The sequence below is a fragment of the Phytophthora parasitica genome (genome assembly GCF_000247585.1).
Source record: "Phytophthora parasitica INRA-310 unplaced genomic scaffold supercont2.4, whole genome shotgun sequence".
Taxonomy (NCBI): domain Eukaryota; phylum Oomycota; class Peronosporomycetes; order Peronosporales; family Peronosporaceae; genus Phytophthora; species Phytophthora nicotianae.
The window spans coordinates 777000-794402 of NW_008648990.1; the positions used below are offsets into that span (position 1 = coordinate 777000).

Here is a 17403-nt window from a genome sequence, read left to right on the forward strand (position 1 = left end):
GTGGATACCTTTAACATGCATCACCATATGAGTCATCCCAACTTCACATGCATCTAAACTCTCAAGGCAATGATTATAAAATTCTCAGACCTGTTCTGAAATCACGTGTGGAAACCATAACATGCATCACCATATGAGCCTTCGAATTCGTAGCCTAGTGTTTAAAACTGCAAATTTACAAGAGTCATTCTTTACTTCTCAAAAAAATCTGCATCAACTTGTTCCTTTGACTGCTGCGGCTGCTAGCGTATCAAGAATAATAGTCTTGGCTCGTTGATAGTCAGCCGGATCGAGTGAGTACAGATCCTCTCGAGAACGATCTCCGTAGCGCCCAAACTCTTCCAAATCACTTGATCTCAATATCTGCTCAGCCACTGTACGTTGCAACTGCTGCATCTGCGCTGGCGCTAACGTATCTTGCGCAAGTGCCAGCAGTTCAAACGCTTGGCCGGCAAAGCGTAAAGACTCGAGACGCAGCGTCTCCACTGGCCACCCATCATGTCCGGGCAGCACAAAGTACATGTCCCCCACCTTCCACATCGGAGCGCGCCACCGTAAATCATCCCAAGGTCTTGAAGGCCAGAGGCAATAATTCCATCGTAAGAACCCGTCAAGCTCGAAGAAGAATGTGAGGTATCCAACGAGCTCGCCTTCAACCAGTGGCGACGACACGAATTGATTCGGGAAGGCTGGACCGCAGCAAACGTACCAGCAGACGTGGCCTCCACGCGCCCTCGCATCGTTCGCCAAGCGTCGAGTAACCTCCAGATCAGCACAAGCCAATGGCAACAACGGCACGTAATCTGCTACTTGAGGTGGATTGTACGCTGGAGAGAAGAACTCGGAGTGATTCACAGCCAGTTTAATACGGAAATTGGGCGCTAGACGCTGCATGAAGCGCAGTTGTTCGTGGAAGACGGCGACGTCACGTGGTTCGTCTGCACAGATCCGAACGCGATCCGCGATTTCTAACGCCACGCAATGAGCGTAGAACTGTTCAATGAAGGCTTCCACCTCGGACACACGCTTCAAGTACCGTACACGTTGAGTTGTGCGGTTTTGACAGCGGATACGCCAGCCGTCAATGACAAATGCTGGCGCTTGAGACGCCGAGGACGGAGAACTAGACTTGTTCTGTTCCTGACCAGGAGATGACCCATTAGTGGGGGAGCCGGACGAAGAGCGACGACGCGTCTCGGACGCAGGAGCTGGATCAGGTGCAGATGCTGTCGGTGGAGGTCGAAGATGATGCGCAGTGAGCTCAGCAGGAGCGTTAAAGCCTGCCACGGGGTCTCTCCATACCGACAGAAGACCAAATACCTCGATCTCATGGTCTAAACGATGACGACCGCCGAGTTCCAGTAGTCGATCGAAGTGTGTAAAGTCGATAGTCAACGGGATATTATGCGCTGGATCCTCATACACCTCCAGTATGGCGTGCTCAAACAACGCAGAGGCATTCTGTTCCTCCATGTAACACTGCTGACCTGCCCAGGGCATCTCCGTAGCGACCACAGACAGACATTTCTGACCCATTTCTGATAATGGAGCCATGTACCGATCGATAAGTTCAAAATGGCGATCACTCCACAATGCCACGTGATGTGCACGAGCCACCGCAGTCCAGTGTTGCCACAGATCCAAGCGGAAACGCCAGTTACTTGGAACTGGAAGACGAACGTCCACTACACGCATTGCGAAGCTACTGGACCAGGTCAAATGTTCGTCTTTGAAGCCTGCGTCTTGAGTAAACACACGTAGCGGCAGTTCATAGATCCCTGGGTCTAAATTCTCGGCAATCCGAACCCTCAAATACACTGCGTGTTCCCTGCTGGCCTTGCTACTGACTCCAGTACGTTGCAAAGTCTCCATGACCAGATCCGAGTTTTCGTCCTCCACAGTCCCCACTAGGAATACTTCCACCTTTAACAGATGAGGAGGCACGAATCTCGAGTCCACGGCCACTCGGGCTCGAGGTCCGTGGCCCAATGGTAACATCCAATTAGTTGTATCGGTTGTTAGTAGGAAAGGAACGTTAGATTTGAGTCTCAATTGCAGTCCAGTGACTTCATTCCTCGCTGCGGTGACTCTCACGCCCTCAGGAATCTCCACGTGGGCTGTGGATGACGCCCAGGCCACACGTCGATTGCCTTGATGCTGAGAACTTCCTGTGTTGTTGGTATCCTTTGTATTTTGAGCCTGATTCTTCTCTGATTCTTCGTCGAAAGGCTCGTCGTCCTCCATGTCGGCGTTTGGGTCAATACTAGTCATTGTTTTGGACATTGCGGGGGCGAATTGTGTCAATAGCCACATAGTGTGGTTGGAGGACGAGTGGCCAATTAGAGAAGCGTCCACTACGTCGAACGAGAAGCTTGTACGTGGTGGCACGGCGATGTTAATGTTGTTAGGGTCTTGATACGGTAATTGACGAGCAAAATCGTCGAAGGAGTTGGCGCGACTGGAGCCTCGTTGTCCTTCGTGTTGCTCTAGATGCTGCTCATGCTGCTCCAAGTGGTTCTCGATCTCTAGAGATGACGAAGAACTCATGGACTCATCGTTCGACATGGACGCGTCATCGTCTGCGTGCTCGTCGGGCGCTGTGAAACTCCCGCTAGCGGAGCGAATGCGCTCGTCCACGCCGCTGCTCTGGCGAGAGAAGCCCCCGCTCTGCTGCGTTGAGGTGCCGCTCGGGGACGACATGAGTGGATCGCTTATGCGACTTTCGGGAGCTGACTCATACAGATTACCCTCTCAACTATTATATACTAATGTAAAGGAATAAGAAGAATTTCATAAGATGTCACTTACAGGATCCTTTTATCAGTCATATTATCACTATTCCGGATCATACACTTTATTACCACTAAAAAAACTATGGTGCTGTTCGTGCTGTACGTCAAGGCGGAGCTGGAGAACGTGGAGACGCTGGCGGCGCCGCCTCTGCACCGCTGGTGCCTCGATGTGAAGGAGCCGCGCGGCGACGAGAAGCGTGAGGCTGTGTTTGTGTCGGACGAGGAGGCTGTGGACGTTGCTGGCGGTCGAGGAGAAGTCCACTTCACTCTTAAGTGGCCGGGAGCCAACAAACCGTCACAGTTGACGGTGGTGCGCGACGTGAAGAAGCTCACGCGCGAGGTCACAGGCGCTGACTCAGGCGAGTTTGTGCCCTTTGTGGGCTTCGAATGCCGCGGCCTGGAGCCCTACGCGTGGCACCCGGAGAGTGGCTACCGCGTCGTGTCGGCAGGACGTCATGCCGCCTTTGAGGACGTTGATTTAAGTGAGGATTGGGCTGATTATGACGAGGAAGGAGAACAATCCGTGGGAGTCTACAACGTCGAGTGGAAGTTCGAGGTGCACAAGTAGAAGATTGATAAAAAAAGTCAATACATCTACTATGTTTTGATTTTTTTTATGGATGGAGAGATTCTTGGGAGCCGAGACGTACGAATTCTTCCTTCTCGTCCAAGTCTTTCTGGATCTCTTGAGCGATGTCGTTAAGCAAAGTGTCAAAGTCCCAGGGCTCGTCTTCTTCCGCTACCTAGTGTGTAAGATAATTGTTAGCTGCGGGATTCTTTAAAATAAAATAAAATAAAATAACATTCGGGACGTACAGCGCGTTCAGGACAAAGAGCGCTAGTTAAGAGGTGCAAGTCGATTCCGTGGGCCTGAAAACGAAACGTGTTCGTATTATAGACTACTGTCATAAAGGAGTGTGGTTGTACCTGTGCACTTGGGAGAGCGAATTTGATCTCCTTGTCGAGCTGCTTTAGGCTCTGGACCACTCGCGTCGTGTTGCGAGGAGCCTCAGCGACTGAGCAACAGGTAAAACATCCGTCAGAAGCTCTACAGCGTACGATGATTAAACACTCACCCATTGTTGTGATGTCCTGCTCGCGCTCTTCTTCTTCTAGATCCGGGATCTCCATGATATCTAACGAAAGCATCGATGAGATGCACGTAGCTTCCCTGTCTTTATAAGTCTACCATCTTACCGGTAGTCTCGTCGTCCTCTTCAAAGTAGCGGCTCTTCTGGTTACGTCTCTCGCCGCCAGAAGCCGGAGCTTCAGACCCTTTGCGGCGTCGACCTCCGCGCTTGGTCTCGCTCGTGGAAGATCCAGTAGCAGGAGTCACATCGGGATCTGGAGTCCCGCCACCTTCCTTGCTCTCACTGGCCAGTGTCGTCTCGTTACCCCATCCGATACTTGCACGCATCGGCGGCTTCTTGGCATCGTCCGCTAATACCGTCTCATCGTCTACATCGAATGCAGCTCGACCGCGCTTGGCATCCCCACTGGAATGGGAATCCTTGCTCTCTTTGGCATCCGACGGCATGGCAATAATGGCGACGTTTCAAGATCACGGTGAAAGATCGATGAAGGGGTGGCCATGAAAGGGTGGTAGCCATGATAAGTCCGTCGTCTCTAACCACAAGAAGGATTTCGGACTAGCCAGAGTCATTTCAACTCCACTCAAAACTGGAGTTTTCCCTGCTTTTGGTTGTGTTCTCGCCATCCCTAAAGCCATCGATTTTCACTGTGCTGGGAATTCTCTGTCCTAAAATTTTATATAGTGATATGATTTTATTATGGCAAACTAAGTTGAGTCGGGCGATCTAATGCAGTATTTGCCGTTGGATCCTGACCTGCTAAACTCTGGAGAGCGTTTCCTGCCAGTATTGCGATACAGCATTCCACAAGCCACAGCCTAGCCGTCAGCTACTGCGTCATGTTTAACATGGATGCGCTGGCAATATTTAGCCATCCTTCATGAAGTTCTTCAATTCGCACATGATCTCGACACGAGAGCCGCAGTGGGAGCGTTGATGATGTTGGAAAATCCGACTAGCAATGACTTGGCTACATATTCACGTGCTAATATATTCTGGATTCCTATCTTTACTGCTGGTGCTGTATAAGTGCTCGCATCATAGGAGTTCAAAGCTGTAAGCGTAATAAACATTTCGTGCAGTGTCACGAAACCCGCCACGAAATTTTTCGTGACGTCATGAACCTTTCGAGGCGGTTTTGTGACACGCACGAAACAGCACTATTACCTTTACTTAAATTAAGTTCCCCTGTAGCCTGCAGGCACGGTTACTAACACCAAGATTACGAACCAAATTACGAACCGGGAATAGATTCCCGGTACGAACACGAATTACGAACCGGGAAATTACGAACCGGGAATAGATTCCCGGTACGAACACGAATTACGAACCGGGAATAGATTCCCGGTTCGTAATTTGGTTCGTAATCTTGGTGTTAGTAACCGTGACGCAAGTTTGTTAGAGAATTTCATCGGATGGTATTCGATCAATACCCGGGTGGGAGCCAAAATAAATAAATAGACAAATAAAGTGGGACATGCAATGGAAATCTGGTCTTTTCGTGCACAAGACCACACAGAGGTCTTGAATTAATCTAGCCTGGGTTTGGTTATTTGGTCACAATTTGATCCAGATTTGTTGGGACAACATAAGACCGACCCTTTTAACGGCACCGATCAGGTAAAGTGCTTTAGATACTAAGATTACCTCAGTAGAATGCACTAGATGAGCAGGATGCCTCTAGCTGCGTGCATAGATGTTCTACTTGTGTCGCAGTACATTTTGCACAACCAGGCTTTCACTTCAACTATGATATCAATGTCAGATACTGCGTTGTCCAGGATGTTGGTGGTGACCAAATCAACCTGTTTATTTGCAAACATTGTTTTTAGAAACCTATCCGTTGTTTACTGTATAAAGTTATTAAAAATCGTTAACCCTATTTACGCAATACAAGGACAAAGAAACAATTGTGGTCCCAGTCCGAAGATATACAATTGTAGTCCCAGTCCTAAGATATACAAAGAACTCAAGCTCAATTAATGTTATCGTATTGGTGTTCGTCTAGCCAAAGGTAGTTACACTATTTTACTTGAACGTTTAAGATAAATTTAGGGATGTGAGGATCTATCAAATCCAGAAGAAAAAACTACTGTTCCGCGGACAGACCAATTTGAGGAAGTGTTTGTACTATGCTTTCCGCAGTCCTCACTTCGTAATTTGCTTCCAAGGCACATCATCTGCAACAAGAAACACCCACACACAACCATGCGCCTGGGCTTCATCCTACTGGTCACTACCTCGACACTCTTTGCCCACGGTGATGCTGTCACGGCAACTGCCATTAACAATGCTGCGCTAACTGGTGCAATGTCGTTGGGCTTTCTTCAACTCATTGGTGCTGACGAAAGGGTCAGCGATCAGTTCCGGTTCCTGAGAGGCAGCAAGATCGCTGAAAACGAAAACGAAGAGAGAGGGGGTTTGGATGCTAAAAGCTTTGTCGAAAAATTATTCAGGACGAACTCTTTTTCGGAGCTCAAGAAAATTGACGAACTGACAGAGCTCAAAGCAATTTCGGCTGCGGTAGATGACAAATTGGCGGCAGTGTTCAAGTTCGCTGACGACGCGAAAATGCGTCCTGGTGATCTGGCCAAAATAGTCAACAAATTCGATGGTTTCGATGATGCTCTTAAGACGAAGGCTCTGGAAGAGTACACCAAGTACTGGAACACAATGCACTAAGTCGACCAGCCTTAACAAAGGCAATTGGATACAGGTTCTAAGATAAGGTCGATGGAATGCTGGGATAACAGAATCAAAGGATTCATTTGCAGTTAGCACGCGTTGCACAGATTTTGTTTTTAGCAATCTGCGACTTTAAATTGGAGATGCATGATCACAATCATAGACTGTTATTGCTGGGAATAGCTTTAGGTATGGCCAGCCCTCAACTAAATAATTCCACGGTACTGCGTAACTGCTATCTCGCTCAACATCCAGCTGACATCAAAATTTTAGCTGAACGTTGAGCTTGTTTAAAGCAATTTTTGACAGCGGATAGTTAAGGGCTAACGGTCATTGGTCGCGAACTCTCTCAGGATTTCTACCCACGTTTTTTTTCTTTGTGGGCGTGTCGAAGTCTAAGCTGCTTCCACTCGCGAAGACTTAACATCGCCGCGCGTCCAGCGAGCTAAAGGAAAAGCGTCGCTGCTCGTCGCTTTGTGTATACAATTCGCGACGAAACACCACCACATTAAACAGTCTAACTGACAGCTTTTGGGACTAGCGCTGAATCGGGGGGATCGGGACACAGTACGAAGTAAACATACATCCCAACTGGGATTAATTCATGTCCGTGTGTTGTGTTTTACACATAGTTTTATGCACTACAACTATCAAGCGAATCCATTTATATTTTGGCACATTCGCATGGATTTAGGAGGTATCGAGCTGCAAAGGGAACATCATACGTGATCACAATGACTTAGAAAGAAAATTAATTTCTGGTTTCTGTCTATCTGATACGTTGTGTATGCACCTGGCCCGCGATGTTGTTGTTGTTGTTGTCGTTTTTGAACAATAAATAATCCGGCGTCGCTTTCATACTCTTATACTACAGCGCTATATTGATTTAGGTACTAGGCAGTAAAACGACTATTAACGCGACTGCCATTAACGACATTGCGCTAACTGCAATGTCGCTGGGCTTCCTGCACTTCGCTGACGCTGGCCAAAGCATCAGTGACCAGTTCCGGTTCCTGAGAAGATCGCCGACGGCAGCAACGAAGAGAGGCTGGAAGCTAAAATCATTGCCAACCAGCTGCATAGGACGAACTCTTTTTCGGCCCTCGAGAAAATAGACAATCTGGTGATGCTCAATAGAATTGACGACGCAGCGGATGACATTATGGAAGGGGCGTTCAAGGTCACTGGCAACCAAAACATGAGTTCTAAACAACTTGGCATGTTAAGAGGATTCTTAGAACTCAACGAACACTTCATTGCCGTGGCAATGAAAAGGTACACCAAATATTTGGAAAAATATTAAAATCTGTTGCTCATCCACTGACACATCTGTTACCTCTTATTTTATAGGAATACCTGTTGCTCATGCCAAACACCTGTCAGTGGGCTTGAAAACTGTTAGTTATATGGTGAACAGAAATTCAATACTGAAGTACTGTTATATTTTTACCCTTCAAATATTTGTTGCTATTCACAGACTACTAGAGTTTAAAGAAGAAGTTTCAAACAGCTCACACTTCCACCGGACATAAGAAGCAGGCAGTGCAGTGTGAAGCTGATCCCATGGAGCTGCTGGTGTTCTCCCCAAGCGATGACGGTGAAGAACGGATGTGCTGGAGTACGAACACGATGCCAGCGAGTTAGAGAATGAGGACATGCTGAGCGCGACTGTTTCGGTAGAAGATTTGGACGATGACTACACAACAGACTCAGTAGAAGACATAAACGTCGCATCTTTCGCCTACGAGAACACTTCTACTACAGACAATGGCACTGCATGCTCTGCGTTGTATTCTAATAGTGGTAGTTCTGGAGTGGTTGCCGCGGCAGACGGTGGTCAAGATTCTGATTCATCTTTGGTGTATGAAAATGCGGCTGATGGAACTGGTCCGTTTAGCATATCCACTGTTGCTATTCACAATAGAGTCCAATACATCAGTGTCGGTTATTACGATACAAAAAAGATGGCAGAGCGGAGCTTAGACCAGCTGAATCATTTCGTTTACAGCTATAAGACGCGATATGTGTCAACGTTTCGGGTTGGAAAGGAGTTTGAGTGCCGCTCACACAAAGATTGTCATCATCGAATCAAGCTAATCACCCATCAAGCTGGCGAAGTTGGGGAAAAATACCAGGTTCTACAGAAAGGAGAACATACTGGAACTGTAGTTAATCTCACAACTAAGGGCATTTCACTGATTTTAAAACCCGAAGTGGATGCACTACTTAAGCTCGGTATGACCGCAGGTCGGGTGCGGAACATGCTGCTTTTTGAGTATCTGAGAGATCCTGCCATGCCCGCACTGGTGCCAGAAACGAAGAAAATGGAAAACAGGAAAGCCTATTTGAAGCGACTGGCGGGGGATGGACGGGAGATCAGTAAATTCGTGGCATTAACAAACTGGACAGCGGGAAAGTTATGTCAAGGTCGAGTTGAATTTTATCGAGTCGATGAAACGAATGGGGCAGACATGAACGAGCTTATCGTCTTAGACGAGTTCGAGCATTTAGTCACTGTAGAAGGCGTGTCCGTAGCCTCACTTGGTGTAGTGGTGACATCTAGAGCTTTATTTCGCAATGTAGAGCGTGCAGTACATGACCAAGGCGACAGCTTGGTGCTATCTACGGACGGCACCTACAGAATCCATTTTGGTGGTTGGACCCTTGTAGACTGTGGAGGAATCTCTGTGGAGCGATCGGGAACGAGATGTGTACAGCGATTTCGTCCTTGGATCTACATGTTCGTCAAAACAGAGAGCATCATTGCTTATGAGCACATGTTTAGAGCTTTGGTCAAATACGCAAAAACATTTTTGATCCTTGACCTGAAGGTGCATAGTGCCAGTATTGACCATGCAGACGCTATAGCTCCTGCTTTGGAATTAGTGTGGCGCCATATAGAAATTCTATCCTGTTGGGAGCATTTTCTCCGTCAGTCACGCAAGCAGACTAAGCTTGAGAAACCAAGGGATTCATGAAAGACATCGGAGAACAGCACCTACGACTACTACACCAGTCTCGGTCTCTAAAACAGTTTAGAGCTCTTTCTAAACGAGTGGTAAAAGCCTGGAAAGAATCTGGAGAGGATAAACTAGCTGAGTGGCTTCAAAATGTGTATTTGACAAAGCGCTGGGAGCGCTGGAGTGTCAATAGTTCATCAGTACCAGGATTTCTTCCCTCCCAGCAGCCTATTGAAAGCCATCACCGCGTCATTAAAGTAATCGTCACTGACTATAAAAAGCTCCAACAATTACGGTGCTGAATTCCGTGTTGCCACGGGTACTCCTGTACGACGCTACCAATCTCACACCTGAATATCATCGGCATTACACAGAAGGTTTGAATTTTATTGATTATTATTATTACGAACATCAACCCATTTAATTATTATTTTTCTTTGTGTAATGTTAGGACCACTTCCTATTAATGCTGTCGTGAAGGCAAAAGAGCAATTACTTCTCCCTGATAACTACTGCATCGCAAGGTCTACAATACGAATTCGAATATTCTTCAATAGTGATAACACGATGGTACTACCCATGGCCGCAGAAAATCTATCCGCTGCAAGTGTAACTGTGGAGCGAACTGAGCGGTACGGTTCTTAAACGTATTAACTCACATACACATCTATTTGATGTGAAATTGTGTATTGAAGGAATGTTAAACAAGATTCAAGAACTCGTTGTTGGGAAAGCTTGGCCCATCTCAACCTATAAACGAAGCCGAAATCACATTTCTATCACAACAGCAAGTGACTGTAGACCGACGGGCGCTCATGCAGATGAATCCGCTAATACCAAGATCAAAGTGGCGTTTCGATGAGGTACGCCATGGTGCCAAACTGTATTCCACTTTACTTTATCTAAATAGCATTTTTATATGGACATATATGCTTAATCAGGAATGTGTTCCGTTGTACCTGCAAAAACTTTATGCATACAGGTTGGGTGTGCTCCCACGTAATCGCTTCCCTCGACTTGCTAAATAAGCTCAAAATTGGATTAGCGTTGCAAAAGATCCCGATGCGATGGTTGCCTGTCGGTGGAGAGCTTTCCAGGGAGGACTGACACGTGACTCAGATCCCTATGATGTCGATCGACTCATTCAACTATTCACAAAGACCCCTGGGATGCCTTTAGAGTGGTCTGTTGTCCAAGAATTTGATATCGAAGATGAAGGAAAAACATACAAGGAGCATCGAGTTGGTCAAGTTGCTGGATGCAGAATGTCTGCGACAGAAGGAGTGTACGTGTGAAGCGTTGTCTTCATCCATGGAGATTCGCTGGAATATCAAGTCGAGGAACTGGCCCATGCAGTTCGGCGCGCTCATGCACTAGGTACCCAGTGAGCACAACATAGTGCGTGACTCTTAACTCCAGCATTTCATTATTACATTCTAGTACATCTCTGCTTTTCCTGACGAACAGAAAATCAGATTGTACGCACTGACTTCGCTGTTGCCTTCTCTAAGCACTGACTTTCTGTTGGTAGCAAAGCGAAACAACTTTCATTGTACTGGCCTTACCAACAGATTTTCCCTCGGGAACTGTAGGCAGCATATGTGTCAGTATTTGAGCAACAGGAATTAATTAGCACCCCAAATATTTGGACGTTGCGCTAAGTGAACTAGTCTTCACAGAGATAATTGGTAATAGTTTCCAAGATAATATCTTGGAGGGACCCCGGGGTCCCATGTGGGCCTTGGTGCTCTCATCCTAAACCAGTTAACAGAAATATAGAGTATCACAAAGCAGCAGTGATAAAATATATTATCACTTCTACTTTCTCTATGAGCTAAAGAACTGCAGAATAGATGGTTGACTGGAACGTAGTGTACCGTCTTTCAGTTTTCGAGGACGTCCGGGTTTGCGTTTGGACGGTGGATTGCAGTCACCCACGACAGTAGAATCGGTCTCTTTGGATTCCTCCGTTGATGCGCTAGCAATGGCTTCTGGTACGTTTGGGTAATACTTCAGGTATTGTTTTGGAATGGAGAAGTATTTTGCTGCTAGTGACTTTATTTTCATCACTAAAAGCATGAGCTGTTTTTGATGGTTCACGCCGGGTATGGAAGGTTTCAACGCCGCTTTCTAGCTTCTTCTTTAGCCTTGCTACACGACTACCGTCAACTGGAAGTATCGCTCTAATCACACGTTCGGACAGGCCCTGTCTCAGTAGCTGCAGCACGACACCCTCCGATTGTTGCCACTCTCTACCTCCTTGGCTTGTATCCCACGACTCCCAGTCCTCTCTCATTTTCTTGATATTACCTTCTCCTAGTAGCTCAACCGCGCGCGCTTACGCAGCTTCTTTTCTGTCAGGGTCCTTTCTTCTCTTTCTGTGCTGCTTTGTAGAGGCGGAGCCTCCTCCACGTCGACGCTCCATCTTCAGCCTTGGTTTTGTTTTTGCTTGTGAAGGATAGTGAGGCCAGCGCATTGTCCAAAAATAAATAATTTGTGATACCGAGGAAATGTTTTGCGGGACCCCGGGGTCCCCCCCCAATCCTACCATATTATGGTAGGATAACACGATCTAAAAGGTTATCTGTGCTCACAACGTGTGACGCTGACTTCGTGCCATCTACTTGCGACATCATACTCAAGATGCACTATCGAAGTTGCAAACTGTTGTTCGAGTTACTTAGAGTATCGTGAAAACGCTCAATGCTCCCCATTTAAGGTCCTACAACATAACATAGGACCTTTGTCCCTATCCCTGCCGGACGAATTCCCTGTCACTTTCATACTTGTAAGAGGTGACAAAACACCCTACAAATACCCAGTTATGATACGAAACCTATATGAAACCCAATTATGCAAGGAACACCATTTTATCTTGATATTTGTGAATTAGGCATTGCGTGGGACCAGTCCATGGAGTATTTAGCTAGGGTCGTAGTGCGAGGTAACCTAACGATTTTTTGGGTTTCACCACTTATTTGAATATAACAAAGGTACAAATTCAGTGGCTCATTGGTTCAGTAGATCTATGACTAAATAGTCTACAGACAGTTTTCGCAGTTTCGACTTCAGGAGTGAGTGACAGGAAATATGTCCTGACGGGAAAACGTTCAGTACGGATACGTAGCGTTCCGTAAAAATACCCTGAGCGCCAGTAAAGCCCGCGCTGCTACGCGGTAGAGCTATCTGTGTCCTGTCCATACAACAGTGGTTTCTCGCAGAGCTTTTGAAGGACATTCTCAAAGAATCCCAAAAAGCCAATGAACGTCCATAAGCGTTGGTACCTACCGCATTGCAAAGACGTGTGACTCTACAAGGCCAACCTACAATAGATGTATAGTCAATCATGCGTATCCATTGATCCATTTCTTGGCTTTATCGATGAGGTTGAGTGCGTCAACTGCTTGATGCCACCGCCTCATCGACATCAGCGACTGCCCGCTAATGGCATTTTATTGGAGACACCTGCAGCGAATCACCAATCAAATCCATTCTGCAATGCCTTCCTCGTACGCAACTCTGCTACGTGCGTCATGGGAAAATGAAAGTTCATTCTACAAGATTGGCTATTTTGACCAATTCTCTGTATTTTATATCCAGCGTCCAAAGTCCTACCCGGGATTGTAACGACTTTGTTGTCCTTTGATTATTAATAGGTAGTCTAAACACGATATATATATATATATATCCCCGTTCTTTATTTATTGGCTTGTTATATACACTAACCTTTTGGATATTTATGTTATCCTTGAAGGTCGACCCATCCGGAGAAGGTTACAATTAAGTACGTGTTATAACTCGTTAGAACTATTCGCAACTTTCGTGTAGCACTCGTAGTTTATCCGATACTTGGTGTACCCATCGGAGTTGCCATCAATCACCACAGTTCAATCACTGGCTGTGCCTGTGTGGGGAATGCCTTGCATTTACCGACGGCCATATCTCGTATTCTTATGACTAATGACTGTACGTTATGCGTGGAGCACATGTATCTAACTATCAGGGTATTTACTGGTGCATAGCATGTTTTTGAATAGGTTAGAACACTACTCTATTTCAAACAAAGCACTTGTAATCTGCCCTAAAACAATGAATGTACAGACAACGACACAAAAAGCCAGAGTACACAAAACCCAGGAAGATGAACACATCCAACAGTAAATTATCGACCAATCAAAAAGTAGCTAACTAATAAGGAACATTCAATAGATTAAGCTAAAATTCGGTTGGACACAGGGTGAAGCCGCGCTGCCCGCTCACTTTCAAAGAGCATGATGGGGAGGAAGCAGCGTGGCTACCCAGTAAAGAAGAAGTTGGCGGCAGTTGAGATCATCCAGAAGATTGGGCTCCTGCCATCGAGAAGCTGGGCCGCCCGCACGGCACGATGCACGGGTGGCTCAGTAGGGCGAAGCTTCGCGCATTCGACGGAAACAAGTTGGACAAGACAACGAAAGGGCAGGGACGTAAGGAAAGTTTTCCTTTCGCCCCTGCCCTTGTGACGTGAAGATGTAGGGGTGGTTCAAAACTATCCTTGATATTTTTAATGTGGTAGTGGCTTACTACACCAGGAATGATCGCTTTATTCTAGAGAACTACCCCAAGTGGTTAGAAACCTACGCTGAGAACGAGAAGTCTGAAGAAAATTGCAGGCGTGCTCTGGAACGTCTACTTCAGCACCGGTATTTATCACTAAATCATTATTTATAATGTCTAAGGAATTGAATTATTAATTTTTAGTCATATTCTGCACTGTTTGTAGTTATGGATTTTCAACTCAAAGAAACCGAATTTCAAGTGTCGATCTCCAGCGCCTAAAAACTGAACTTGCAATCGAATTTTGGAGTACATACAGTTCCTACTCTCCTTCGAAAATCTACAACATGGACGAAACGGCCATTCATTTCGACATGCCGCCATCACGAACTGGGCTATTAAAGGACGAAAAGGGTCTGGTAAGTTTTCTTTATTTTTTATTTACTATTTTACTAATATGTTTTTAGATATAAAAACTTTCTATTCTTTTTATCCTGCCCGTGGAATTATTGATTCCAACGAGTTAAACACGTCGCCTAAAGGCCACGTTTTTTTACACAGTGCAAGAGGCGAGCTGGATGGACGCTACAGGTTGGGAGTTTTACGTAGAAAATATCATAAAATATGAAATTGACTACACTGCCCTCCTCTTAGCAGACAATTTTAATTGTCACGTCTCAGAGGAGGGCATGCGCGTGGTGGCCGAGGAGGCATGCGCTATAGTGATCCTGTTGCCCGCTAAAATCACGTCGGTTTGTCAACCGCTTGATGTGGGGGTTACGGGACCACTGAAGTCTCGAATTCGGGGTAAAACTACTACCTAAAGCGGGCCTAACGGGCTGCTGAAAAACAACTCCGAGCCATAAAGGCTACAATTTCTGCTTGGGAAATTTTTCCCAATACACACGTAATTAGTAGCTTTAAGTCAACAATTCCTCGCTACGAGTCCACAACAGTCTAATACACAGACTTAGTTGCACTGTTTCTTTTCTACACTTAGTTTTATTCGACCAAAAAGCATGTTTTTTTTGCTAATCGTCCGAGTTTTTGTGTCGCCGATATACTATCGGAACAGCTCCGGTTTTTTGTGTCGTTGTCTGTATACATTCATTTTGAGCGCTGGCAGTACTCGTAAACTACGCTGAAACAGTAAGCAGAGGATGCACCGTCGCCAGGGCGTACATCATGGGCATCCAGAATAAAAACCTTTTAAGCGGTTTGCCGCTGACCCCCCGTTTTCCCTCCTTATATTAGATTACGTGATGTCTACTCGTATTGGAAGCAAGATCCTTGATTTAATCAAGTATGTCCTACCTTGATATCTCATTCCCGAAGCACAACTACTGCAAAACATGTGAATGTTGCTTGTGGCGGCCAAGTGCAAAATGATCGGTAAATTACGGAAGACGAAAATATTTTATTATGCTGAATGTCGTCCGAAGCTACGCGAAATAAACGAGATGACAAGTCGGCCGGGCCTACCGGAATATAGAAAGCGGGTTGTACAGACCTTTGCCCATTAACCTACCTCGTTGCTATAGCCCGCTTCCTTCTTATCATTCTCCGCCATAAGCTCTCTCTCTCTCTCTCTCTCTCTCTCTCTCTCGCGTTAACTCCTCCAGACCGGGAGCCGAAAGGAACATTTAAGCTGCATATGCTATGTTATTAGTCTTGATGCTTATATGTAAATTGAGTTTGGGTAAGGTAAAAGAGGAGAGGGGGCATTACATTGGCCTGTAGCAATCTTATATAACAGTAGTATTACATTTAGAAAGAATTAATCGCAAGGTTTGAGTAATTTTGGGTTAGAATGACTCGCCTCCTAAAACTCTGGACTCTGGATATAATGCAGAGAATTCCACGGAGAGACATGCGGCAACTACTGCGTGTTAGTCGTCACTTTCAGTCCTAATTCTTAACCTGCATGATCCATCACCGCAACTTGCGCCTGTGACACAGTATCAGCATCTGCGCGAGGTTATATATTATGGCTTTTCTTGTCATATTGCAGACAGAGATTGCCAGTAATAGCGATTTTTGGTGATTACTGGCAGTAACGAGGCAAGTCCTCGCCGTGGAGTACTTGTAATAGCAATACACTCCTCTTGAAGTTGCGAATTACTACAGAAAGAGTAATACAGTACTAGTAATTACTGTCTTGTACTCTAATTTTCGTCTGTACACTCAATAACTTCAACACCAGCAGACTCCATTTGCCGAATGTTGCTCCTGTTGTGCTTCATCAACTTATACAATTCGGCTCGCGCTATTGTGGTTGCACTTCGCTGTCTACTCGACTGGATACCTACCACACTGTACGCTCGTGTTGTACGTGTGCCATGTAATAAAGGGGCTAATGCTGCGACCTCATTGAACCATACGGGTTGAAGTTGGCACCGACTGGAATTTGTATGGTTGTGTGTTTGTATACGAGTTTGTAAACAACTCCCTGTTGCAGAAAAAACCTCCCTGTTGTAGGATACTTGAGTGCGAAGGAGATGCTTGCAAGTACGTACAAATAGAGCTGCAAGTGTAAGATGAAACAAGCATGACTAGGATTTCTAACTCAATTGATTTCTCTTTCAAAACAATTCCATTCATCTGCTCCCATCGACATCAAGCCTAGTTCACATTGCCCTATATTCTCAATTCGCTCATTGTCCGTCCTCTTGCGTATCGATCTCATGACAAAATCCACGATGGAATACCCACTCCTGCAGCACGTAGGACGAGCTACTACCCAGACAGACGCGATAGAGTAAAATAGAACTCGTTGTAATAATTGGACCACCACAAACCACCTTTTTGTCCTCCTCTGAAGACACTAGATTCAAAGTAGCATGCCATTCCTGATCCAATAGCCAACTGAATTCTTGTAGTACTAAATAGTACTACATCAGTACCTGCGCAAATTACTGGCTACTGTAATAGTATTATTGCATTATACTGGTCATTGTAGTAGCAGTAATAATACTATAGTACTAAATTTTATTATCTACTGAATCCTTGGATGCAGGAGTGTACCGGTTTATAAAAATACGTGGAGCGATTTTCAAGCGAAAATAGGCGAATCGACATTATATCTATGATGGAGTAAAATGCTTTTCTTATTTTTGTAACGTTGTTGTATCTAAACTGCTAACCAAGGTAATGACCGCGGTAGTCTCTATCAACTGCCCTGGTCTATCAGTTATCCTCAGAGTCCAATGGATAATGCCGTTATTCCATTGCAGCTCTAAGCGCTGTAGGGTTCTCATCAAGGTGAAAACCATTGTAAATATGAAGGTACTTCTGCTTGTTCTTGGGAGTCCGCGACTTTCAAAAAGTTTGATATGTCGTCCA

The 17403-nt window shown here is 45.7% G+C and overlaps 6 protein-coding genes across 6 annotated transcripts; 4 read left to right on the forward strand and 2 right to left on the reverse strand.

Annotated features, from left to right (window-relative positions):
- Nucleotides 1-65: 65 nt before the first annotated feature.
- PPTG_03206 (hypothetical protein) lies at nt 66-2749 on the reverse strand. The gene has a single exon (XM_008895884.1). The coding sequence runs from the start codon at nt 2698-2700 to the stop codon at nt 214-216; it is 2487 nt and encodes an 828-aa protein (XP_008894132.1). The 5' UTR covers nt 2701-2749; the 3' UTR covers nt 66-213.
- A 72-nt stretch (nt 2750-2821) lies between these two features.
- On the forward strand, nt 2822-3622 carry PPTG_03207 (hypothetical protein). Its single transcript, XM_008895885.1, has one exon. The coding sequence runs from the start codon at nt 2875-2877 to the stop codon at nt 3358-3360; it is 486 nt and encodes a 161-aa protein (XP_008894133.1). The 5' UTR covers nt 2822-2874; the 3' UTR covers nt 3361-3622.
- PPTG_03208 (hypothetical protein) lies at nt 3407-4359 on the reverse strand (the record flags this gene model as incomplete). The annotated part of the gene is made up of 5 exons (XM_008895886.1): nt 3990-4359; nt 3869-3928; nt 3720-3808; nt 3609-3662; nt 3407-3535 (listed from the first exon to the last, which is right to left on the reverse strand). Exons 1-5 carry the CDS (start codon nt 4327-4329, stop codon nt 3407-3409), a joined length of 672 nt encoding a protein of 223 aa, XP_008894134.1. The 5' UTR covers nt 4330-4359.
- Nucleotides 4360-6091: 1732 nt separating this feature from the next.
- On the forward strand, nt 6092-6565 carry PPTG_03209 (hypothetical protein; the record flags this gene model as incomplete). Its single annotated transcript, XM_008895887.1, has 1 exon — nt 6092-6565. One exon carries the CDS (start codon nt 6092-6094, stop codon nt 6563-6565), a length of 474 nt encoding a protein of 157 aa, XP_008894135.1.
- A 3778-nt stretch (nt 6566-10343) lies between these two features.
- PPTG_21235 (hypothetical protein) lies at nt 10344-10905 on the forward strand (the record flags this gene model as incomplete). The annotated part of the gene is made up of 2 exons (XM_008896488.1): nt 10344-10391; nt 10708-10905. 2 exons carry the CDS (start codon nt 10344-10346, stop codon nt 10903-10905), a joined length of 246 nt encoding a protein of 81 aa, XP_008894736.1.
- A 3007-nt stretch (nt 10906-13912) lies between these two features.
- On the forward strand, nt 13913-14534 carry PPTG_03210 (hypothetical protein; the record flags this gene model as incomplete). The annotated part of the gene is made up of 4 exons (XM_008895888.1): nt 13913-13991; nt 14081-14207; nt 14381-14480; nt 14529-14534. The coding sequence occupies 4 exons, from the start codon at nt 13913-13915 to the stop codon at nt 14532-14534; spliced, it is 312 nt and encodes a 103-aa protein (XP_008894136.1).
- Nucleotides 14535-17403: the final 2869 nt, after the last annotated feature.

Excerpts from the sequence above, each read along its gene's own strand:
- PPTG_03206 (XM_008895884.1), bottom strand. The coding sequence starts at position 2,700 with ATGTCGTCCCCGAGCGGCACCTCAACGCAGCAGAGCGGGGGCTTCTCT.
- PPTG_03207 (XM_008895885.1), top strand. The coding sequence starts at position 2,875 with ATGGTGCTGTTCGTGCTGTACGTCAAGGCGGAGCTGGAGAACGTGGAG.